The 24,632-nt window shown below is 43.7% G+C and overlaps 2 protein-coding genes across 10 annotated transcripts in view; both read left to right on the forward strand.

The window, feature by feature from the left end:
• Window positions 1–5,336, forward strand: part of PRKAG2 (protein kinase AMP-activated non-catalytic subunit gamma 2) — a 230,471-nt gene extending 225,135 nt beyond the window's left edge. For all 8 annotated transcript variants that reach the window (XM_076331958.1, XM_076331960.1, XM_076331964.1 and 5 more), the window contains 2 exons: window positions 1,451–1,544; window positions 4,219–5,336. In XM_076331958.1, coding sequence (XP_076188073.1) covers window positions 1,451–1,544; window positions 4,219–4,250 — 126 coding nt within the window. In that variant the 3' untranslated portion in view covers window positions 4,251–5,336. The remainder of the gene's footprint in view (window positions 1–1,450; window positions 1,545–4,218) is intronic.
• A 6,540-nt stretch (window positions 5,337–11,876) lies between these two features.
• Window positions 11,877–24,632, forward strand: part of RHEB (Ras homolog, mTORC1 binding) — a 42,622-nt gene continuing 29,866 nt past the window's right edge. Inside the window, exon 1 of one of the 2 annotated variants that reach the window (XM_076331967.1) lies at window positions 11,877–12,052. In XM_076331967.1, the coding sequence (XP_076188082.1) occupies window positions 12,001–12,052 (52 nt within the window). In that variant the 5' untranslated portion in view covers window positions 11,877–12,000. The remainder of the gene's footprint in view (window positions 12,053–24,632) is intronic. The other variant, XM_076331966.1, reaches the window with a different exon arrangement.

Raw genomic sequence — 24,632 nt, forward strand, 5'->3', positions numbered from 1 at the left:
TTATATGTAAAAATGAGTCAGTCAAAACTACAGGCTGTTTTTAGCTGCCAGACAAGTGCTTGATCTTACTGGAAATGAAACGAAACAATTACATTGTCCATTTTTCTTGGAATTCGTTACACTGAGAGAAGAATGAAATGATTAAATATGTGCATATACAAAAACTTAATAACCCCATCTAAAATATCACCAACATAGTTTCATCAAAAAGAAAACACAACAGTCTTTTCTCTCCCTTCCCCCCCCTTTTTTTCTTTCCTCCCTGTGTCAGGTGGGTATGACTGTTCAAATAATTCAGAGCTCCTCTGTTCTTGTATCTAACTAGCAACAAAGTGGTTGACCTCAACCATAAATTAACGTAACTATTAAATCAAGACTGATGCAGCTTTCTTGCTATCACCTCTGTGAGAAGATAGAAAAATTCTTTTCACTCTCTTCACCATTATATCTGATTATTTGAGCTTAAAACAGTGAAGAGAGTTCACGTAGGTAAAAAGTAAACCTGTAGTAGGCTCTCCTCTTTTGACAGACGCCCTTTCTAGGATCGCTTACTTAAGAGCTGGTTCAGCTGTGATGTTTAGGTTATACAACTGTGTGCCCACTTGCAGTGAGTCGGGTGCCAGGACTGACACTAGGGCACTCTCCTGGTTCTGCAGTGGTCTTTCACTGCTGTAGCCTGCTCTGGCTGATGAGCCTCAGGATGTAGGAGTGCCCACCTACTTTCCCCACAGTTAGGACAAAAGTTTTGTAGTATAAAATGTTTCCTAGAATAGATTTGTAATGATAAAATCAGTATTTAAAAATACAGTCTTACTGTTGAGAAATCCTTCTTCCAAGTTGTGTCCTTGTGTTTATTAACTCTACAGTGAGTTTGCACAGATAAGTTGAAAATTTTTTTTTTCTGTCTTCATGCAAAATGAGGATTTTAAAACCAATCTGGCACTCAGGTTCAATTGTGTAGCCCTACGAGAAAAATTAGGTTAAAACCAACTCGGACATGTCAAGATACAAGTTTTAGTGCTGTGCCTCTCCCTGTTGAGAAAGTAATTTTCAGAAGGAAGCCTCATTTTACTACTGTATCTTATTTTTTGAGATCACAGGCTGAGTTGGGCAGAGTCTGTAAGTTGGGGAAAAGTGTTTGATGTGAGTGCCACTTCTTAAGAGCAGAAGTATTTTAAAGACCTAGATCTTGGCTTAGCTGTCACTTCAAATCTGATTTTGTTGCCATGTCAGATAGCTGTGTGCTTTTTAAACATGCACTAATTTTCATTTATGTAGGGTAAGCATGTTTGTACTGCTGTGTGAGACTGGTATCGCTAACATTTTGAACCATTCTTTTTTTTTTCTATTTGTCTTCATACTGTGTTACTTTAAGATATTTTTGTTTTTCTTTGCTTTAGCTATTATTTTAAATCAGGCAAATACCTCAAAATATTTTTCCTGTTTGCAGGTTCATCGTTTGGTGGTAGTGAATGAAGCAGATAGCATTGTGGGTATCATCTCCCTTTCTGACATTCTACAAGCTTTGGTACTCACACCAGCAGGTATGGATGTTGCCTTCTGAGCTTTGCCATAAGTCATTTGGTAGTGTGTATACTTTGCTGGTTTTAATTTATTTGACAATGACAAACTTTTGATTTTCAACTTTTGTAACTGTTTGATCATAGTTCTTAAAGACACTTTTCATTTCTCTTCAGGAAAAAGCTGACAAAGTATTAACTGTCAGTCTTTTGTTCACTGAGGAATGCATGCAGAAGCTTCATGAACGTCATTGCTGTGCATATACATTCTTTTTAGAAAAAAAGGTCTTGATTAATGTTTTAACATGAAAAACAGGGTGAAGTTGAATGTTGCATGTATAGACGACATCTACAACAGGGTGCCTTCCCCACCTTCCTGAATTTCTGTACTCTGGCCAAGTGCTCCTAGTGTGGCTGCAGCTGTGTTTTCCACTAGCTCTGCAAAACCACCTCCTCGGAGCCCTGCAGTTGTCCAGCTATGCTGTGGGTTTTGGTTGGCACAACTACGTCAGAGATGTCACCCCAGGCCACCAGAACGATTCCAGTAGAAATCTCTAGCATATTACTAAACATGATCAGGTTCCTTTTAACAAGAGTATCCAACAATAGGTTTATTTCTGCTACTTTTCTGTTGGTTGGGTGGGGGGGAAGGGGTGGCTTGGTTTTGGTTTTTTTGTTTGTTTGTTTTTTGGTTTTGTTTTTTGTTTGTTTTTTTTAAAGTTTTGCCCAAGTTAACTAACCTGCTTTATGTTCTTAATTGTAACTTTACTGTGACCACACGAATGACTTCAGTGTCACAACAACTAAAGCAAAGCCCTTTTTTGGCTTTGTGAGGAAGACAAAAAATGTCTTGAGGATTACAGTTTTGCCTCAAAAAGATATCAGACTGAGCAAACGGAGCTGGATACGTCCTTCAAAAAAAGTCTAAATGTGAGCTTAACTGGGAGCTCTTATTTGCACTGATAGGTAACATGATAATATAAAAGTCTCTCTCCTCTGTAGATTTAAAAAAAGTTAATGTAGCTTTTTAAAATAGTAAGACTTCCCCTCTGAAAAGCAGTAATCAGTGATGTTGCTGGAGGTATAAGTCAGTGCATCTGGCTCCTTTTAACGACCTGGAAGAGCAAGTAACCCAGCTTTCTGTGAAAGGTACGGATGAGTATGAGAAATCAGCCCAAAGGCCTGGGTCAAATGGGCTCATTGCCTAGAAAGAGAATGGAGGGGTGTATGTCCCTCCTAAGAGGGAGATGTAAAGACAGGCAGAGAGTGCCTCTCCAGACAGAGGAGGTAGTTTCCCCCATGACTGGAGGGTAGAAGGATCCAAGGAGGGTAGATCTTACTGTTAATGGAGCAAAGTTAGACAGAAAAGATGAATCTGGATACTGACAAACCGAGAGCTTTGTTATACTGGAATTACACGGACACTGAAGTTGCAACTCCATGAGTTGATATAACAGTGCTCTGTAATTAAAAAGGGCAGTTCCTGCTCCCATACTCTGAGCCATGTGCTTCTGGCGTTCAGCGTGTGGCAGCACCCACACTCATGAGATCCCTCTGTGAGCTGCTTTAACTCATTGATCTAACAGGAAACTGAGCCAGCAAAAAAGCTGCAGAGTTTTGTCAGTTTGGCACACTAAACTGGCTCACAGAAGAGTCTAGTACTGAGTACAGCAACAGAGGGGGCCGGGTTATGCCACTGGAAGAGATGAGGTGAGGGAAGGCATTTTTTTTTTTAGAAGCAGTTAGGTCTTAGGTTGCAGTTCCACAGGCAACTGCCCGATTTTAGATTGGGATTTGTCTCATGAAGTGAGGATGTCTGCAATGTAGATGTAGTTTGTAGAGTCCGGAGTGGGATTTACCTCTTAAAGTGGATGCGTAAGAATGACCAGATAAATCATGCCCTAAAAGCGTCCATTTCTCTTCACAGACTAGAAAGGAAAACTTATTGACTGGCAGGAATTAAGACCAGCCTACATTACGGGGGGGAAAAATATCAGTTGTGATGAGAAAACTGGATGTGTCTTTCAGTGTTTGATTATACATTACAAGTAGTAACTCCAGGTTGCTGGCAAGAGATTCTTGCTTCGTAGAGTTGGATGCTGAAAGCCAAACTCACCATAGGGTTCAGTCGTTGCCCAGCATGTGGCTAGTTTGAGTACTTGGAGAAGAGGCAAGATGCTCTACAGTCCTGCTGAACGGGTGTCTCAGATCCCTACTGTAAGCAAAATCTGCCTCTGAGCCAGGAAAAATGGATCCATCAACACAGTGTAGTTAAACTGAATTCTTACATTGTTTATTCTCAAGCAGGACTTCATTTTTTGAGGCTGTTATGATGATTAAGCTTGGCTTCTAAGCTGATGGACAGGTTTGGGGTGTGGCTTTTTGGCTGGGTTCTTTTTAAAATAAATTTTTGTGCTGGGGAGAATCTTCAAAGACACTTTTGGTAACTTCCCAGAAGAGTTACTTAGGCTACTTTGCCAGTGAAGTTAGAAGCAGTAACGGTCCCAAGGCCTTCCTCGCTCCGTTCACCTTAGCATTTAGCAGTCCTGCAGTGTATTCTTTATAAACGGTATCCAGTACTAAGATTCCAGTCACGTGGTCGGAGGAAGTTGCAGCATTCAGAATGAGCCGTGCTCTTCCAGATGCCCGGTGCGATGTGCATAAGGAAATCACGCATGCTTTCCTCTTCTGTTAACAGGTGCCAAACAGAAGGAGAATGAAAGTGAATGACTGCTGTGAATGTATACACGTTTGTAGGAGAACTTGAACAAAGTTTCTGGGTCAAGTTTGTCTCGCGAACAGTGACTGCAATAGAACAGAGCAGGATGGTTGAGAATGTGTATTGGGACTTAGTGATGGATGATGAGTCTATTCCCCCCAGTGATGTCACAAAAAAAGCAGCATGACAAAAGCTTATGTTAAAATGTAGGCTTGTATTTCAAAATGTCTTCAAAACATTTGCTGGAAGACTTCACATGATGTCCTTCATTAAAATGCACTGTATTCTGAAACTTTTTCATTTTGTATTTGACAGAAGTCACTGGTCAGCAACGGATATATGTGACATAAGGCAAGTGTATGGCATATTCATATCATAGTGCCTTATGTCAAAATACAGCAATATGTCATCACTGTTGCCCATCACTGTCAAAGGAAGTATTGTGCTAAATGAGACACTGTATTTGAATGTGAAAGTCTTTAAACCTAAAACCAAATCAGTTTCAGTTCTCATTAGATTTGTCATAAAAGCTGTAATTTGAGTATCGGTAGACTTCTTTAAAACTTCAATGACAGTTTTGTGTTAAATGTCGCATTCTGAACTGAGATGTAAAACAAGACTGATTTTAAAAACAGCTTTATTTATTTTTACTTTCATGACAATTTTTTACACATCTTTGGTGGATAGCTAAAATTTCACCATATCCATTAATAAACTGTTGATTGTTATACAAACAAGTGGTAGATTTTCTCATTATTTAAAACTTTGGAGTTGCAGAAGCTGTGGCCTGTTGATCAGTCCGTCTTACTTGAGCTGACGATTTCGGAGGCATGGATCGAAAGTGCTCTGTACTGTAATACACAGGCACCATGGAGGAAATGAGGTGCCAGAGAACAATATTTTCATCTGTATTAAAGTGTAAAACGATGTTTGTACAACAAAACTGAAACTTTTTATTGTATATGATTTGTACAGAAGTGGAGGAGTGAGGGAAGCCGTGGGGTATTTGCTAATGTAAATGTACTGTAAAGTATGAAGATGAGACTTTTATAATTGTAGATTCTTGTAGATGGAAGAAATTAAACCCTACAACATCAGCTTGTTTTTAGCAGTTCTTGCCAAGTTCTTTTGCATGTATAAATGTACGTGCATTTTGATTAGCGTAAACTAGGTACAGAAGCATTCTTATTTTCCTTTGACTTTAAAGGCGGCTTATGCTAATGGAATAATGCAGGCAGTGCTTCTTACTGTTTCCAGCCTGAATACTGCACTGGAATAACGGCAGTAAACCGATCCGTTGTTTTTCCATTTATAAACATTGAGGTAAGAGGTTAACAGTTTTCAGTTTGCTTATAAAATATGAGGGTTTTAATAGTAATGAGAAACCCTTTCTTCAGAACTTTTCTGTAAGAATTTAAATTTTAAACTATATGTGTGAAAATTTTCTTCTTACTGGCGTCTTTCATGTATAAAAGTATTCCTGTAGTACATAATGGAAACTGTTCTCTTAGACTTTCTCTCACTTTCTCACTCTCTGAAAAACATTGTCGAGTCTTCTCCAGCACCTTTTCTGACTAGGTAAATATCGACTCCGTTCCCTGCAATTCCGCATGGTATTGAATTGAAATAGCTGTTTGGGCCTAACAGTACTGACCTTAGGGTCCGGTGCTGATTGCTGCCATCAGACATGACATCAGCACAGCTCTGATGATCTTTGTGGGGGAGATGGAGTGATAGAAACTAAAAATAGTGGCGCTCATTCTTTGTGGGGCGTGCGGAGGGGATAATTTCTGGTAGCCGAGGACTGTGTATTAAGGACAAGTGGTCAGCAGTGCTACCTGCAACTGCCACCAAAGCTGCACATACGCAACTTCGTGAAAGCCCAGATACTGCTCCAGCACCTGTGCCCTAGCCGCCTCTAGGAGGTGGGATGCCAGGGAGTTGCCGAAATGCATCGCTAGATCTCTCCCTACCTATCGCTAGGTACTGCATGAGCATGTTCTTCAGCCCTGTATTCAAGGTGCTTTTGAAGATAAGGGCTGAACCACTGATAGGTACTTTTTTTATATATACTTTATTTTTTAGTACAAAGTCTTTTGGCCCTGTTGCATGCAGACAGCTTTGGGCCTGTCTGCATAAACTAGTATGCAGAAAGCCAGAATGAATTTGCAGTTTTCAAACAACCATGTACAGACTTCCTATTTTAACATTATTACAAGTGCTGTTCACGTGTTGTGGACACAGAACTAGCAAAATTATGGAAAGCAGCCTCCTCAGTGATACACAACTGTATTTAGAGAATTTCCACCCTTACTTTCTGGAATTGTTCTGAACTTTGAATTTGTGAGGAGTAGAGTCGCAGTGTAACTCCACAAGCATGAATAAACAGCAGTGCTATCTAAAAGGCACTCTGCTTGTACTGGCACAAGTACCAGTGCTGATGCAGTAAACAAAACTAAAGAAATCATGTCGTTTTTAATACGGATCGGTTTACTACAGAGCTAGAAAAAATGCTTGTTCCAGCATAGGGGAGGGACAGGAGTAAATAAATGAGGGTAGAGAAAGGAGGAGTGACTCAGCAGCAGCGCCGCAGGTACCAGATTGAAGTGACAGTGCAACTCAAGCTTTGACCTAGGACTCGTCACCGGGCTCGTGAGAGGCCTCAGCCATGGAAAAGAATAAACAAAACGTCATTAAACTCAAGTTCTTGCATACTTACGATTCTATGACTTTTTTCCTCTGGACAGGCAGCAAGCAGTACCTATAGATCCGAGACCACAGCAAGGGCTCCAGGCACTCCCTTTCTTTCCACAGACAGGACCATGCTGCAAATGGCGACGGCAGTAAGCTTCCCCGGTGACTCTGCTGAAAGCCTGTTCAGTAGCGTAGATGATCTTCCATCCTGAGGATGCGAGATGCTGTAGAAATGGATTCTATTTTAACCGGTGGGACTGTAAAACACGCGATTGATTTCTGTGCTTCCCTGTGTGTTTCCTTGCCCAGCAAGAGATGTCTGTGAAAGGGAAGTATTCTAAAGTGCTTCTCGGTCTTGGAAGGGAGCAGATTAAGTCTGTTTTTTACCTACTCTGGATATTTTTAGCTGTTTAGGTGTAAGAAAATGTTTCTCAGTAGACTTTAGCCCTCCATATTTTTCAGTAGCTAGAAATGCTGTGAACTAAGGAAAACTATCCTTTGCTGACACCAGTCACTTGACTGATGAAAACATTTTCCTGTTTTACTTCTGGAATTCTTTTGGTTAAAAGGTCTGAGATCTTTAAGCCCCCCTAGACAGTATTTGCTGTGTACTTCATCTTCTTTTACTAAGGAATATTATTCTGCTGGGAACGTTTGCGTAACCCAGAAAGAACCAGCCTTGCTTTCCAAGGCCTGAGCTCTTGTCCTCACAGCAGACAAGAGGAATCTGACTGAAGCAGTTCCAAGACTATGCATTGCTTTGAGAACGCTCCTCGCCACCTTATGAGAGAGCGTAGGGTAAGGTGGAGTCTTTCAGTTATTCTCCAACTAGAAGTGAAACCACACGCGCTTAATCCTGTCACGCAGCAGGCTGTTCAACTGTTTGCACTGAGCTCTCCCGTCAGTTTTGGAAGTAACAGGTTTACTTCAAAAGTTTCTGTGAACTTTCACCCCTTGTGCTCCCATATTGAACACTTACTAGGGGTAATTTCCAGAGGAAAATGTCATTCCGAATAATTTAATACTACCCTTGTACCCACATAATGCATTTATGCAAAAAGAATGTTCTGCAGATGCTGCTCTTTACTCTTCAGGTCTTAATTTAAATGCAGTTTTGAAAGTCACTTTCGTAGTCCCCACTTGTTTTACGGTGGTTGCAGTCAGACCTGTTCCTACTGAAGTGAATGGGAACAGGAGGTGACCTGGACTCACACATCAAACTCACTCCTTTAGGAAAAAAGTATAGAGCATGTCCCTGCCAGCCGCATACCAGGACCTGTATGGCATTAGCCTGTCATGTCATAGCCCCTGTGAACTGAATTAGTTTCTTAATTTGCTTCTACTAACATTTTGCCAGTATTTCTATCTGAATATTGGAAAATACGATCATTGTGAAAATGCAGGAGGGAGCCAGAACAAGTGTAAGGTTGAACTGAATGCACTTTGTAACCTCTGTGGGCAGCAAAGCCTATGCTGTACGTGTGGAAGCATGTGCACTGCAAACACTGCACACACTTCAGGAAGCTCCTCAGGAGGGTCCCGATTTGCCAAAGGACAGAGCAGGTAATTGCATCAGTAATTGCTGTTACAGGATTGAATGTACAAGTCAGAGCTGTTCTGCATTTGGAATTTGAGTAGCAGTGTGTTCGTGGGTTTGTAATGTACTGTATTATCATAAAAACACTCAACGGTTGAGTTACGTTCAGTACATGAAACTCATCATGGTTTTTCCTTCATCACAGAAAAGCAGATACAGGCAACAAAAGACAGACATGTTCTGTTTTTGCAGCCTCCCTCAACACCTGTCCCTGGTCTCACTGCATACACATACTCTTGGTGCTCGCAGTTCCCCCTTTTGGTATTTTCTCTTTCAGAATCTAGGCTGTACCTCATGTGTTGCATTCATTGACCACACCTGTTCTCAACTCATTTACAATGAAATTACTGTCATTTATCATCTAAACTGATACGAAGGCTACATTTGATTTGAAGGAGTATCTGGTGAAGCGAGATATAAAGCAGGCTGGGAATACAGCCAGTGCGTAGGTGCGTGGTGTACATCACTTGTCCCAAAGTTCTCTGACTGCCTTTGCAGTTCACAGCACAACTTGCAAACACCGTAGAAATGAAGAAGCTGGAGTAGGACCAGGGAATGCACAGGCAAAGCCCTAATCCCTAACCCTACCGCTGCTGCGGAACACTGCACTGTGAAATCACAACCCTGAAAGCTCTGTACTTGCCTGTATTTCGAGCGTCCCAGTCAGGATAGAACGAAACACTTGCGTGATCCTGATGGAATAAGGATTATTAGCCAATTCCTTCCAAAGAACCAGCAGAAGAAAAGAAAGTCATAGGTTTTTCTGCAAGTTTAAAGAACACCTGTGCCCAGGAAGGACAAGTTCTGTGTTCCTGCTGCAATGCAGGTTGAGCGAGCATGGAGGGTATCCTAAGGTGGGATTATTACTGCAATTAGAGGCAGTAAATAAAGCAGCTGAAGGGGGGAGCAGAAACCCTGCAGTAGTGAGCTCTCCTAAACAAGTAGAGAGTGAACAAGTGCAAGTTAACAGAAACAAGATAAATAGGCAAGGGTGCAAAAGGCGAGTGGGATAAGAAAAAGAGAGTAAGGGAAAAGACCTAACCAAGAAAAGTGGGGTGTCAAGGAGGGAGCAAAACCAGAAACTCAGAAATAAAAAAATATTGGTGCTTACCACTCCCTGCTCTGAGCTTGTGGAAAGATCTGAACGTATTTTCTGAAAACGTAGATGAGGTTTCAGCAGAGTGCAAAGCACAGTGCCTAAATAAAACACGCCAAGTAGTAAGAACTGTAAGGATATGGAAGTTGAAAGCATAACTACCAGAAACTTCACCTGTTTCCAAATCCATTTATGTAATTGGAAGGTAACTCTTATCTCAGTTCTTTCAGTCCTCTGGCTCAGTGAACAGCCCAAATTCTGGATCATGCCATGGTTCCAGAGGGAGCAGGTGCAAAGATGACAGCACAGCTGCAGAGCTACTCAAGGGATGGTCCTGCAGAATTACGGCTACTGTGTTTTAGAACACCAGACTCATGTCTTGTTTAAAAAGACTTACATCTTTTAAAACATGCAAGGCGAAAAGGAATACAGTGATCTGCGTCAGGCAGGACTGTCCCGCTACACCTCACAGAGAGCTGTGAGCAAGACCACTCTGGTAACGAAAGGAGGATTTCTAAGTGCTCCTCTTTCCTCAGTCCCACCAAATCCATCCGCGTGGCAGGATCGCACCAATCCCTATGGAGCAGTACTCTAGAGCTGTGACAAAGTGGGAATCTGCACCATAGTGAGTGGAAAAGAGAGAGGCTGGACATGGAGAAAGAGCATGCAGAATGACATCAACCACAGCCATCACTGACAAAGTACATAAACCCCCCATTTTCTCATGAAATAACTACCTTTTCATCACGTACCTATTCACTAAAGGCCGTCATACCTGCTGTTCCAGAGTTATCAGTACTTAGCCTTCAAGATCCTATAATCCAGAAGATGAAGGGTACAATCAGACTATGCCAAACAACGCAGATACCTCCTTAAAGCTTGTCTGCTTCTTCAGAAGCAAATTGCTTTTGTGTAGAAGTAGCTTGCTTTTGCTCTAGTTCCCTGCCCTCTTACCATGTTAGATGAATGCTGGTACACGGGAATGAATGGTTGCGATCAGGGAGAAGAAAACCCATCTCCCCTAACATCAAACTGTTACGTTGGTTTAGTTGTGTCAATCAATTGTACCCTAGCATGACTGCGTGTTAGATATATGAGTGTACCCCAAAAAGATGCACATAGAAAACACGATTTTTACTTCTAAATAATGTTTTTTTGATAAAATGTGGAATGGGTAACTATTACCAAAAGCGTTGGCAAAATCAGTAGCAGTAAGTGTGGAAAAAGGCAAGTTTCCTGCTCTTCATGCCTTTCTCCCTTAAACTCTGCATCCAGTAAGTGCTGAAGTCACCATCGGCACGCGCAGCACCCACTTTTTCCGAAGCCTAAAGCTCACCACCGGACGGCTGCCCTCGTTAACGCTTTCCGTCCACCTCACCCTCCCCTTCACGTGCCCCTGCCAGCACTTCACCGATGTTCAGACCCAGCGCTTCCCCAGAACAACCACGTTCATCTGCGTGCAAAGGGAACGCTCTGAAGAGGCACCGGGACCGCTTCAAATAAACGTCGCAGCCCGGCGGAGCGACCCTTTCCGGGACAGGCGGCCCGGCAGCGGTGTCCTTGGAACCTCCGGGTCTACGGACTGCGAGCGCGGCCCGGGTCCCGCCGGCTCCCCGCCGCCCTGACAGGGAAGCCGGCCGCCGCCAACCGCCTGCAGCGCTCCGGGGCACGAAGCGACGCCCCGCCCCTAGGAGCAGCGCCGGATCCGGTTCACCGGCTCGTTGTGCAGCCGCCTTCCCGGTGAGGAGCCCCCGGGGACGGGAACAGCCGCCCCCCCCTCCCCGCTTCGGGAGCGCGGCGGCGGCCGCCGCGGCGCGGGACGCGCCAACCGCCCCTGAGGCAGCCGCACGCCAGCGGCCGTGCGCACGCGCGGCTCTCAGGCGCCCTCCGCCCAATCCGCGTCCCCGCGCGCCCTTGCTAGTCAGCCCCGCCCCTTTCTTTGAACGCCGTGTGTTACCGCAGCCGCCGCTCTCGGCCAATCGCCGCCCGCGCTGCCGCGGCGCCGCCCAATCGGCGGGCGAGGGGCGGAGGGGGGAAGGCATGACGCAGCGAGTTTTTCCCCTCGCGGCGCCTGGCGCCGGCTCTCGGCGGCGGCGAGGTCGCCGCTCCGGCCTGTGACGCGTGACGCACAGGTACGTGAGGGGCTGGCGAGCCCGGCGGTCACGTGGGGCGGGCGCCGCCGCTGCTGCCAGGCGCCGCGGGTCCCGTGCGGTCGGCCCGCCGCTCCGCCGCCCCTCCCCCCTCCTCCCCCCGCCGCATGTCGCTGGCGGCGCGCCCCGCTCCCCGTCAGCCGCCCGCCGACCGCCGCCCCCTCCGCCGCGACCGCAGCCGCTGCCGCCGCCCTTGATGTGGTTCGGGGCCGGGCGGGGAGAAGATGCCGCCGTCCAAGTCCCGCAAGATCGCGATCCTGGGCTACCGGAGCGTGGGTGAGCGCGGGGCGCTGCCGTGAGGGGGTGCTTGGCGGGGGGGGGGGATGGCGGGCCGTCGGGGCGGAGGTGCGGCGCCTTCCCCCGGCGCGGGCGGGTCGTCCCGGGCTCCGCAGCGCCCCCCTGCCCGCGGGGGAGCGCGGCCCGGCCCGGCCCGGCGGCTCCCGCCGCATCGCCCTCCCCCGCGGCAGCAGGTGCAGCGGCGGCGGTGGGGAGGGAAGGGGAGGAGGGCCGGGCCGCCCCGCTTCCCGCCGCCGGGAGCGCGCAGCCGCGGCGGGCGGGCGGGCCCCGCCATGGCGGCGCCGCAGAGCGCTGCGGGCCCGGGGCTGCGGGCGCGGGGCCGCCGTGCCCTTAATAGGAAGTTTCGCCCCTCTCCCCCGCCCCGCCGCCGCGCTCCCGGCCCGGCCTTCCCGAACGGCCCCGCGGTGAGGCGCGGACCCTGGAAAGCCGGGTCTGGGGAGGGGGGTGGTGGTGAGGAGGTTCCCGCCCCGCCGGGGGGGGCTGTCGGTGTGCTGGCAGCTCACCCCCAGGTGCCAGCCCCTCCCGGCTGCTGCCGCTGCCGGGGAAAGGGGGGGTCACGCCAGGCGCTCTCGCCCGGGCGGTTGCCAGCCGGTGGGACCGGTAAGGGATGCGGTGCGGACCGGGAGCGCCCCGGTCCCGCTGGCTCGGAGAAGCTGTGATCTAACTCCCTCCAAACGCGCCCCTACGTAGGATTTACAGCCCAGTTTCGAAACGCCGAGGAGAAACCGGGTTGATCTGTTGCCCGTTTCTGGCTTTTTTTTTTTCCCCTCTGTTGAGATGCTTCGTATCTGCATCAGCAGTGTAGCGAAGCCGACTGTCGAGCCGGTTGTACTCATTAAGGCCATGGGGTTGTGTTGGCTCTGTGGCGTCCCCAGCACGGGACTGTGTTGCTCTCGCACGGGGCTGCTGGTACAATCCAGCGTGGACTAAACTACGTGGAGGAACTTCCTGGAAGCGTCCAGTGCAAGTCTATAGTAGCTGATGGGGTTTTTGTTCTATAACTGCCCGCACCTGTAATCCTTTCTCCTCCTACGTTCACCATCTTTGAGGGAAGACAGTTTCAGATGTTTCAACGTTCGGGCTCTTAAAGCAGAGGGGAATAAGCCATAGTACAGCTATCCTAATCGATCAAACTTAAAAGCCTAGATCGATGTTGGAGATAATGTGTGGTTGGAAAAAAAAGAAGATGCTACAGAGAGATACTATGCTGCTATAAAAGGGGTTTTTACATTAAAGTAGTGGCTAAATCAGTAATCTGTCTTTTGTTATGTACTCAGCAGAAAGAACCCTTAAAAACCACTTTTTTAAAGATCAAAGAAAAAAGGCTAAATAAGCCTAGCTGTTTCTTAGATTTTGTACATAACTGCAGCCTGACTTCGAGATGGGGTGGTGTAAAAAGGATGATGAATTTGTCTAGTCCTTGAAAGGAACAGCGAGTAGTAGATTGATCAGTTTGCATAGTGCATTTGACATCACTTGTTGCAGTCTGTTTCATTGTCTGTCTTGTGTGTTATGTTTTCTTTTCTCTTTTTTTCTTTGGGCACTGGTGAAAACAAGCAATGGGCAGTATAAGTGGGAAGGAAGAATGCTTGAAATTCCATCCTTTAGAAGTCTGTGATGGGGACTGGGTGTACTGTTGAGCTTTGGTCTGTCATCGGTTGGCAATGACAAGCAGCAGTCAAAAAATCGGATGGTAGTAGGGTATATACTCAGTGGAGGAAAACCAGAAGAAATAGTATAGTGTTGTTTATCTGGTCGGTGATGTTTTGAGCGATAGTACTCATACGGAAAGGATGGGCAAAAGGTTACCTGACGTCTATTAAGAGCTACTGCTGAACTTCTTCAACTAAAGTTTTCTGAGGCTAGTGCGGTATTAGGCTTGATGGGACAAGATCAGTTTTATCAGGACAGCTACAAGTTGTATGAACATAGAATTAAGAGGGAAAAAACTAGTGGTTTACTGTAGCTTTCCTTGACCTTGACAATTCGGTGTTACCTCTTAGGTAAAAATCTTGCATGTTAAAACTGCAAAGTTACTATTCTTAAATATGGGAGCATTAAATTTCTAGGCAATTACTTATGTAAAAGTTCAAGCAGTAGAAACAGGTCATTGGGGTCTTACTTCCATCTTTTAAAGCTGTTAGAAAACCAAGAAAGTTAAACTGTGAGATTCAGGTCCTCTGCTTATCCAAGTATGCCTCCTAAAGTCTAGGAGGATAGCGACTTATTTTGGCTTCAGAGAAGCTTTTGAGTAAGTCTTGCTTTGTATTATGATGGCAAGAATATTACTTGAACCCTGGATAAGAAAGGATTTAATCTCTTCTTAGGACAAGCTTTTGGTTGGTAGAAAATGAAGAGCATTTCTTCTGGGGAAAATGCAACGTTTGAATAGAGCTAATGTTCATTAAGGTGGGGAATAATTCCAAAATCTGAAGGACTGGAAGGAAATGTTTTCTACATTTCCTTGTGTAATTAGGGAGCTAGATTGCGTTGCCATTAACATTGATCTTGACCCTGGAATGCGGGAGGCTAAGTCTGGTAAGTTGTAAAATGTTTACAATTTTATAGGTTAGCATAAGTGCTTAGGTGACCTACTCTGTGAAGTTGCATGCTCTCCTTGTAATTTGTATGGTGTTTGAGATGAAGCTAATCAGAAAATGGCGAGCTTTTTTTCCTGTGTCTCTTTCAGTTATGTGTTGAAATAACCAGGTTTTGATGACATATTTCAGGCAGTGAGCTGTCCCCTACAGCTGGTGATTCAACAATTTTGCGGATCTTTCAGGTTATGAGCATGTATAGTAATGGGCAGGCACGTCCTCCACGGGGATTTGTGAAACGGAGGCTGAGTCTTGAACTGGCTTCATGCTAAGCCCTTGTTTCTTTTACTTACATTTTATTCTTATCCCAGTGCTGTTGTCAGATAGACTAGAGGTTGGGAGCGGTGTTCTGGTATAATAGTTCTCAGAATAGAAAATTCAGGAGTCTGCTTGTTTGAATACACTCCCTCTATCTTTCAACACCACCATCAACCATTTCATATGTGAAACTAGTATTCTTTGCTGATGGGAGAGATCACAGTGGAAGCCTCGTGAAATCCCAGGCAGACATGCTTTCTGAGATGCAGACAGAGTATTTGCCAGGAACTTCGGGACTTGTTTTTTGGTGAGGAAGGCCAATTATGTGTGGATGTAGCATACAGGTTGTGGCATGACGCTAGACAAAATCACACAAGAATGTCTCCTTTGGGTTTTGCTCAGGCTTAAATCGGTCTAAGAAAGTGAAATTCCATTATGTAAGTGCGCTTGTCTTGGTGGGGTTCTGAGTAGAAAGCGGATGGATTTCATCCCAAAATCTGCTAGTTTCACAGTGGGAGGAACTTGTCTTTGGTTACTGTTGTTTGGTAAGTGACCAGAGTGGACCAGCTACTTGAGATTTGATTCTGGAAAAAATCTGTCTTGTGCACGATGAAGCATGAGATTTTAAAAAGCTACTGCCATCACTAAAAAGAATCTTCATAATTGTGTTTTGGTCATAATCTAATATATCCCAAATATAATTGGAAATAATGGATTTGCATGGAAATAAATCAAGCAAGACTAAGATTGTCTGAATCTCTTCAGAGTAAGAGCCACTCTAAAAACCAGCATGTAGTTGTCCAAAATGCTTTGTGCTCAGTTTGGTTCTTTTTTGTTTATAGAAGAAATACGTAAATTCAGACCACAAATGCCTGTATCAAAGAAGAGGTGTCTTTAGATGATCTTGTAAAGTAGCTTATTACTGGGATTCTCTGTATTATATTGAACTGATGGATTTAAGATAAGCAGGGAGGTGTTGTTTGGATCAGCTGCTTCAGTTGTAGGTCACTATCTCAGCCTGATTTGTTTTTTGCTGTTCATGTAGCTCCTGCTTCTGGTATTATAGATACACTTGCGGAAACTGGAATTCTCTTTCTGAATTTTACATGTTTGGACTGGTGATCTGAAAATGCTCTCCTGATCGGTTTATAGCTCTGAGAGGGAAATCCAGTTAAGTTAGTGGTGACTTACCTACTTTCTTCCCCAGCTAAATAGTACTTAGTGACTTTCAGGTTTATACATCAGCTTTTTTGTGTAGGTGGAGAGCAGTCCATACTGCAGGCAGAAGTAGTTCTGGTCTGTGACTGCGGCATGCGGGTAGCAAAAAAACTATGGTGGAACAGAATTATATGCCAAGATTAGATTTATATGGAAAGGCTTCCAGGTGGTTGTATTAAGTTAAAAAATGCTTCTCCCCCCTCCACCTTGCCTGAAAGCAAGAAAGGCAGAAAAAGTAGAGCCTTTAATATAAACTTATAAATAGTAAGAATAATAGTAAGAAGGACAAAATGCAATTATTGGTTTTGAAAACATGAATTAGTTGAATATTAGGAGGTTTGTATTGTAAAATGGAGTGGAGTCTTTGCTTTTTGCTTCTGAAAGATGGCATCTGTTCGCACAGTGGTGTACCACCCTGAGGAGATAGCCCTTTGATATTGGGTGGAGGGAAGTAGTAATTTTAGCAGGCAATAAATTGCCCGTGTAAATGTCAAGAGAGAAGGAATGGAGAAATCACTGCTGTTGTGTGCTGTAATTTGGTTTACAGAATTGGTTGTGTCCGCAACATTGGAAATCCTGAGATTTAACAGGAAAATTGAGCGGTCCAGGATCCAGCTGCGATACCTAAGGTTAAAATTTTGCCGAGTCCCTAGTAAGTGCCAAGATTATTTTCATAGCGCTTCTCTCATTAGGACTGCATTCGCTCTGCCGGGCTGCAGCAGTGCTGCTAAAAGGAAAGGTTGCAGCTACCGGGGGTCTGAAATTAGGCTGGAAATGACAGCTTTAATTGCATTTTGGTGTGACTGACTATGCTGTTCAACAGTGAAAGTTTCTACAGCACGTTTGATAGCAGTAGCTGGAAGCACTAGAGGCAGCATGTTCAGCTGTAATATCAAGCCACGGTAGGGTTATTTGAGGACACCATTCCAGGATTAACTCTTGAATTGCCTACTCTGATCTCTTTTAATGGTAACACTTGCAGGTTTTGCTTGTGTATTTGAGTGTTTTGGTATTTGATTGTTCAACTTAGAGTTCACGTCGATGGGAGAAACCAAATGAAATGCAGATCCTGTAATTTATAAGCTATATAAAGTTGAAACTCTTCATTTAGATATACTACACTGCCTTAAGTGTAGGTTCTGGGTAGACCAACCACCTCTGTGGTACACACTGCTGCGGAAACTTAGCATAACCACGTGTTTGGGATTAGAAGAGCAGGCTAAAATGTGGTAAACTACCAATTGTGATTAACTTCCTGTAGCTCTCCTGAAGGTGACATTCAGGGGCGTATTTAAAAAAAAAATGCTTGACTTAATTGTGTATTCAATCCAAAATTGAAACAGCTTCTCTGTGGGATATTCATAATGCACTCAAGCTCTGTGAATCCTGCATGAGTCAAAATTGCTTGGTGTTAACCCAAATTATCCTAAATCGGAAGCTGCAGACATGAAGCACGGTATGTGAAAACACGAAGCTGCCCTTGTTGGTCATGGATCTGTCTCCTTAAGGACTTGAGAGGCTTCCTTTTGTTTTCCAAGGCCTATATTTGAAGGGAACGGCAAATTTGTGGTGAATTTGATACTGTGAGAAACTAAAATGTGCTTCCTGAGTTTGGGGGGTGGTTGTTGCTTAAAATTTCTCTCTTCCAATCCCGATCAGGACATTTGCTTTCCTGTACGGTTCTTGCACACTGATGGCAGCTATCCTGCAAATGAGGGGATGTGGGATGGGGAAAAAGGGAATAACGTGGAGAAAATCCATGTTATGTGTTGCCCAGCAGACCTCTTAACAGGATTGACAATTATTAAGTTTACCAAAAACACATGAATGTGGGCCGTTAAAGATTTCCTTCTTGAGAAACAGGAAGTACAGTGGAATTGGTTTTTTTGGGGAAAAGATGCTTGTATTGAGCTTGTATTGAACTTGTAATAAGGAAGTAAACAGAGGCAGTTTTTGAACAGAGTGCTGAAACAGGCTTTCAGGTGCAGCTTTTCTCAAGAGATGTCTCTGCCACTTTCCTTTTTTAATTGCCATGTAATGAAGGCAGATGCAAATGAACTATGTGGGGTGGGGCTTCCCTTGGCACAAGTCGAGCTAATCCTGCACCGTGGCTGGAAGTTGGACCTTCCTGCCCCCACCCGTGTGCTGGCACTGGCACGCTGGAAGCCTGGTCACCAGCTCGGGGAATTTATTTCTTTCAAAAGTAAAGCGACCAGAAGGCAAAGTTTTCATATCGTTCAGCTGGTTGGCTCTGCAAGTACAACCCTGACAGAGGGAACGGAGTCAGGAGCGTGAGCTGTTTCGGGGAGGGTGGAGTAGGGTCTTTGTGGCTGTGCAGACTTTACTTCAGTCAGACCTGTTATGAAACCACATCTGTAAGTATTTTCCTCCACCAATCCAGATAAGCGTGAATGCTTTTTCGTAAACTTTCAACAGCGGGCCTTTTGAATCTGAGCAGTTCTCTTGATGGAAGAAGATAGCCTTGTTAAGGTGGTGAACTGTGCATTAGGGAACCATGAAGAAACCAAGTTTTTCAAGATTCTTGTTTAAATAATCTTCATAGTCAAATTTAATCCTTTCATGCAGAATTGAGGAAAAGTAAGATGTTTGACCTGGGGTAAATCTAAACCTTGGTCTGAAGTCTTCAAACTCAGATGATGCTTCAAGTGATACGATCTGCTGCAATTTTCTGGAAACGCTTGGTAGTAAAGATGCTGCAGTGGAGCAAAGCCAAAAGTCCAGACTACGGTGTGCAAGGTGTTCAGAATCGCTGATTGCCTCCCTACTTTGAAAACCAGTGGAAACAAATCTAAAGGCTCTACTGCTTTTCAGAGTAATTTTCAGCGTTTGCTAAGATATACTACAAAATATATGTTGTGTGCAAATACCAGTTGACTCCTCAGCCTGGTTGACTCCTCAGCCTGGTTGACTCCTCAGCCTGGTTGACTCCTCAGCCTGGTTGACTCCTCCTTTAGTTGTAAGTATTTATCAACACTGTTGCAGCATAGAAATGATTCACAGCTACTTAATCTGTTTAGATGCACTGGTTCTTCCTCAGTTTACCATATGCACTTTGATTGCTGTACATGCAAATTTTAAGTATATTTGTATGAAGGATACGGGATGAGACAATGGTGAAAAAGGTAGTTCCTGAAGTGCAGATTTTGGATTATCAAGCATGATATGCCAATCAAGATAAAGACAGGACAAGCAAAGAATAGCTTGTGAACCTTGGGGGCCCCTGCAAAAGGGAAGACTACTTGGAATTTCTTGTAGGACTTCTTAAGTGAATGAGAGAACTTATGACTAGAACACAAGAAAGAAATCTATAGTAGTTTAGTTTGGATGAAATCCGTAAGAGTTTGTGGATAATGGCCGAAGATTAATCTTTCAAGGCATAAGACTAAATGAATGATTTCTGAAGGCCTTTTAAGGAACAAAAGATGCTAATGTGTGATGCTCAGAAGGCTTCTTCAGAAAAGTTGCGCTGCTTTTATGTTAAATAGATATGAACTCAAGAAATCATGGTTCCCTGTTAGACTATGCTTTAAACAGTGAAGTTACCTTTCAGCTCTCTTTTTTAATGTAACGCTGAAGTCTTAAAGAATGAAGAGTTAATACTTCTGGAATGTTTATCAGTATTCTTAGGTATTTTAGATTACAGCAACCAGAACAGCATGCATGACAAAGCTAGTTATTTGTATTCTGTGGAGTATTGAGTTAAATGAATTTTAATATGGAAAAAGAGGGAATACATAAGTGGTCTTCAGTGTGTGGGTGTGAACATGTGCAAGTGTAATACGAAATTATGGTATGAAAGTGTCTGTTGACAACATTGTCTCCTGAGTTAGTGGGATACATCTGTCTAGCTTCAACAACTTGTCAGATTGTATTGCCAAAACTTCATTCAATATGTACAACCTCCTTGAAAGGTACTCTTGCTATATGCAAAAGAGCTGGGATGCATAATATGTAGGAAGACTCCATTAAATCTGTCCTACAAACTGTCAAAACAATCAAGCTCTTGACATTAATGCAGTAAAGTGTGTTTTGCTTTAAGGCTTGGTCCTCCATTAATAAATTTTTGGTGTTCTAAAATCTGTTTCAAAATTACCATTTTGAATCAGAACTGGAAGTTTCTGCTTTGAAACATACATATAAACAAGCACCATGTTTCTTAGTTTGCTGCAGTACCACCTTCTGCATTGCTTTCTTGTCGGTTTCTAACAGAAGTTCTGCTTCATCTGTATGGTTTGACACTGGTGAATAAATTCTAAAGAAAGGTGTTAGTTGTGCTATTTTAACTTTTTTCATGTTTGGGGAAAAAGGTTGTCAAAATTCTTGATAAACCTTTTGTGGCTGCTAAACTTAAGTCTAAAACTTGTTTAAGGTAATTCAGGTTTTTCTGAGCAGTAAAGCTAGGAAGAATGAGAAGTTGTCTGAATGTTTCAAAATCATGTTCTTTATACAGAGTGTATCAAGGAGCCTTATGACACCTAAACCACTTTTCTGCTTGTCCTTCCTCAACTGCAAAATATCTTTTATCCCTAAGTGGGGTGGTAGGACAGAGGTAGAGTTAAAGTGAAACTGCCAGAACGGTTTCAGTGACTAGCTTGTTGAAATTTCTGCTAGATGAGTGTCTCGGATGGTGCTCCTAAGCCTAGGTTTGGGTTGTGCATTTGTCACAATCAACCGCTATGAACAAGTGTAAGTTAATGGTAGTACAGAAAAATAAGATGATGCCTTCCCTCTTTGCATTTCTAGGCAAAAAGATTGCGGTCTTAAAAAGCCATTATCTCGTATACAATTTACAGCTAATGATGAGACTGTAGGATATATGTTTCTTTTTTTCTGAAGATGGTCATATGATATGACCATTATTTTGGCATCCAGCTGCTTATCTGGGCATGGGCTGTACATCCCCAAGGCTGAAAGGGTTTAAAGGTGGAGGTTGGTAAGGAGAAAAAGGGACAGTATGAGAAGGGGTGTAGGGACCCAAGTTTTAAGGGCAGCTTTTTGTGGGGAAAGTTGGGCCATGCCTCTCCAGTTCTTACAGCATGGAAGTGTGGAAACCAAAAATGAAGATGTGGGTTATTTCCCAAATAGCCAGGGTAAGGAAGTGAGCAAATTCTGAAAGGCTTTGCTGTACCTACAGTAAATCTTGGCCCTTGACCTATTTGCCTGTCATAGTTCACATTTTATCCATTTCTGCCAAGTAGATGTGATGTACTTAATTTCTTAGATACTGTTTGAAATAGACTTGAATTTATGATTAGCTGGATTAACTTATGATTTAACTGGATAATAGCAGAGTAATAATCACTATCGCACTTTGAGAATTTTATTTGCATTGATATGCAAAGACTTGTGCAGCAGACAAATATAGCACGCTGCTCTGGCTCTTGAAGGTCGGCCTGAAGTTAGGTTGTCTTAAACTGTAGCTTGATACTCAACTCCTTGTCCAAGTTGCGTGGTTGTGCTAGCAGAGTGCTGGGAAGTGAAGAATACAGCTTCTCTTGGCAAGTGCTTCCTCAGGTGACAGAGCTGGACTGGCTGGAAGACATTCACTTGTGAAAGACAGTCTAAATGGAAAAGTAGTTTAATGTCAGGTTGCAAATGTCATCTTCAGTTACCTTCCTGGGCTATTTTCAAGGGGGGGTGTGTGTGCTATTTGTTCTGTGGGGTTTTTTTGTTGTTCTTCCTTGCAAAGATCAGAGTTCTGTATTGTGACCTTTTTGTACTAGATAGTATAAAAACTGAGAATAGAAAAGTATGATTCCTACCCAAAAACTCTTAATTTGAAGTACCTTGTGAGCCAACAGATGGATACACACTGATTAGGAAGGTAAGAAAGCCAGCTGGCTGTCATGACAGGCAACTCTATAATATGCTATAGCAAACAAGGCTTACCTCTTCTATCTTCTCTGCCCTATGGCAAAATCAACTCTGTCATGTCATATCTGATGGATCTTAGGCTTAAATCCCCTTAAAATTTCCCCAGGTTGGGGGCTCTAATGATTCTTCCGGTACTCTGCATGGTGTTCTCCTTACCCCAGAGTCTTTTTTTCCTGGTATCTTACCCACGTCTGTCATGCTGTGATTTTGGTATATTACTACTTTGAACCTTCCTTACTGTTAACAGATTGCCCTCTGTATTCAGAGGCTACTCTGTTATGTTGGTCGGGTAAGTGTGTAAATGAAGGCTTGCAATCAGAGTTAGTGGGGAGGGGTTAATGACCAACTCCAGCTGTATAGTGCTATGGTATGAAGATGGCATTTAACAGATTGTGGCTTTCTTCAACCCTGATTAATAGAGGGGAGGAACTTCACATGTTAAGCAGAAGGAACATGGAGGATGCCTATAGAGTTAATTCAAAGAAGATCTGGAATTGAATTGGAGGAGAGACAACAGTAACTTATCAAAAGTTGATCTGAATCTGATATGGGGAGACAGTTTTTGTAGAGGAAGGTACAGTTCAGGCATACTGTTTTTTATGTTGGCATGTTTATGTGTAGATCCACAGCAGCCTTGTGCTAGGCAGGAGAATTAAAGTGGTCAAGGCTGAACTGTATGATCATTAATCAAGATGGTCTCAGTGTCTACCTATGCATCTGTTGACAGAGGTGTGATGGAGTTGACCATGTCCTGCTCCACTGGTGGAAGAGAGAGTCAACACTAATCTTTGTCAGTATTCCTAAAGACCACCTTCTCTGTTTTGTGCTAAGAGATGTTAGTGTTGTCAGGGTTGGTACCGCAGTTGCTGATGGTTCATGCAGCTTTGGGAACTTCCAGCAGTGCAGGTCATGGCAGGTGAATACTGCTGTGTGCTGATTTTGACTGCCAGTAGCAGCACTCTTTCCACGAAAGCCAGGTTTTGGCTGCCACGTGCATTGCTGGCATTTGTTGACATTGGGTTCGTCAGACTTTGGACCATCAGTGCGGGCACAAAGACTTTATTGCATTGACTTACTACTTCATAGTCAGGTATAGTGCTGCAGGCTGAGGCTGCCTTTTGTTGCTAAGGTCTTCTAGTGATTATTATGCAGTTAGACTGAGCTATATATGTTTAATATGTTTTAAAAGTAGCTTGCCTGTAGTTGTTGGAACAAATCAGTAATATTTTCAGCTTTTGCTACGGGTTGGCAAATAGCTCTGTGGACCTTTTGTCAGAGTGGGGCTGAAATTTCTTAGCTATAGTTGCTGGATATATATCACACTATTTGCTTGGTAATGTTACCAAGAGAGGGGATATTACCATTACTACCTCATCAGGATTTCATCAGGTACCTGCCATCTGTCATCCTGCAACAAGGAGGAGAGAAATACATCTCTTACTATTGTTCTTGCAATTCTAAGAAGATCCTTGAGGCCCTGTTTCATATGCATTTCAGTAGTACTGTCAAGAGGGTCCATTTCTCACCATTTCAGCTGCATTTCTGACAGTTTATTTGGTGTTACGATACACTCAGGGTGAAGCTCCTAGACTTGCCTTTTTAAAATGATGCCAGGAAAATTTCACTGACATATTCAGAGACTTAGCCCTCTGCTTGCTGGTGGTTGTAAGCAACAATGAGGTATAGTGGCCACAGCGTTGGCAACAGTCAATGCTATGGCTCCAGTCCTCATAAAGATCCTATAAAGGAAGATCCTTAGGGAAGACCTGCATTTCACTGAAACAGTACTGATCCGTTGAAAGACAGGTCTTTCGTCTTGGGAAGGGTTCTGTGCTATTAAAGCTTTCTCTGTTACTGGTGTAGATCAGGTGGTCTAAAAACAGAAGCAAGATTTGCAGTGAAAGGAAGAGGAGAGAAGAGTTTATCCTGTTTTCTAATAGAAATGTTAAGTTTAAAATCCTAATTTGTACCTATGCACTCTGGCTGCTTCGATGGCGCACTGCTTTACCAGGTGGTCAATAGCAGTAGCATGTAGCTTAATGTGGCTGGTGTTAACTTCAGCCACTTGTGTAGAAATGGAAAAAAAGGAAAATGATGGCTGCAAACCCGCGGTAAACCTAAACAGTTGCTTTGTCCCACGTGGTGTGCATAGAGTGGAGTTCATGGGCTTCTGCTGTTAAATTCAGCTGTGCTGCAAGTGCAGTTAAGGCAGTGTCTATGCAGCGGATGGAGAGCTGGTGCTGGTAACTGCGGTTGGAAAGATCCACTTCTTGAAGTGCTTAAAACCTGCTAGTCCTGATATTTCTGGCTTGCAGAAAGGTAATTTAAGTTGTGCACCCCAGTGATCTTTAGCGTCAAGAAAGAACTGACTGGAAGTTGGGAGTTCATTCCCTTGTGTTGAAACTAAAACCTTGAAGTTGGAAAAGGGTGCATGGAATGCATTAAAGCAAGAAATACGCATTTTTATCTCTAATGACATAGCATTTTAAAACTGTTTTAATGATGACACAATGACAGTTACTGAAAGTATCTTTCAAAGACATTTCATGTTGTACATACCCGATGATCCAAGGAAAGGTCAAGTTTATTCA

This window comes from Aptenodytes patagonicus, chromosome 2, assembly GCF_965638725.1.
Source record: "Aptenodytes patagonicus chromosome 2, bAptPat1.pri.cur, whole genome shotgun sequence".
Lineage (NCBI taxonomy): Eukaryota > Metazoa > Chordata > Aves > Sphenisciformes > Spheniscidae > Aptenodytes > Aptenodytes patagonicus.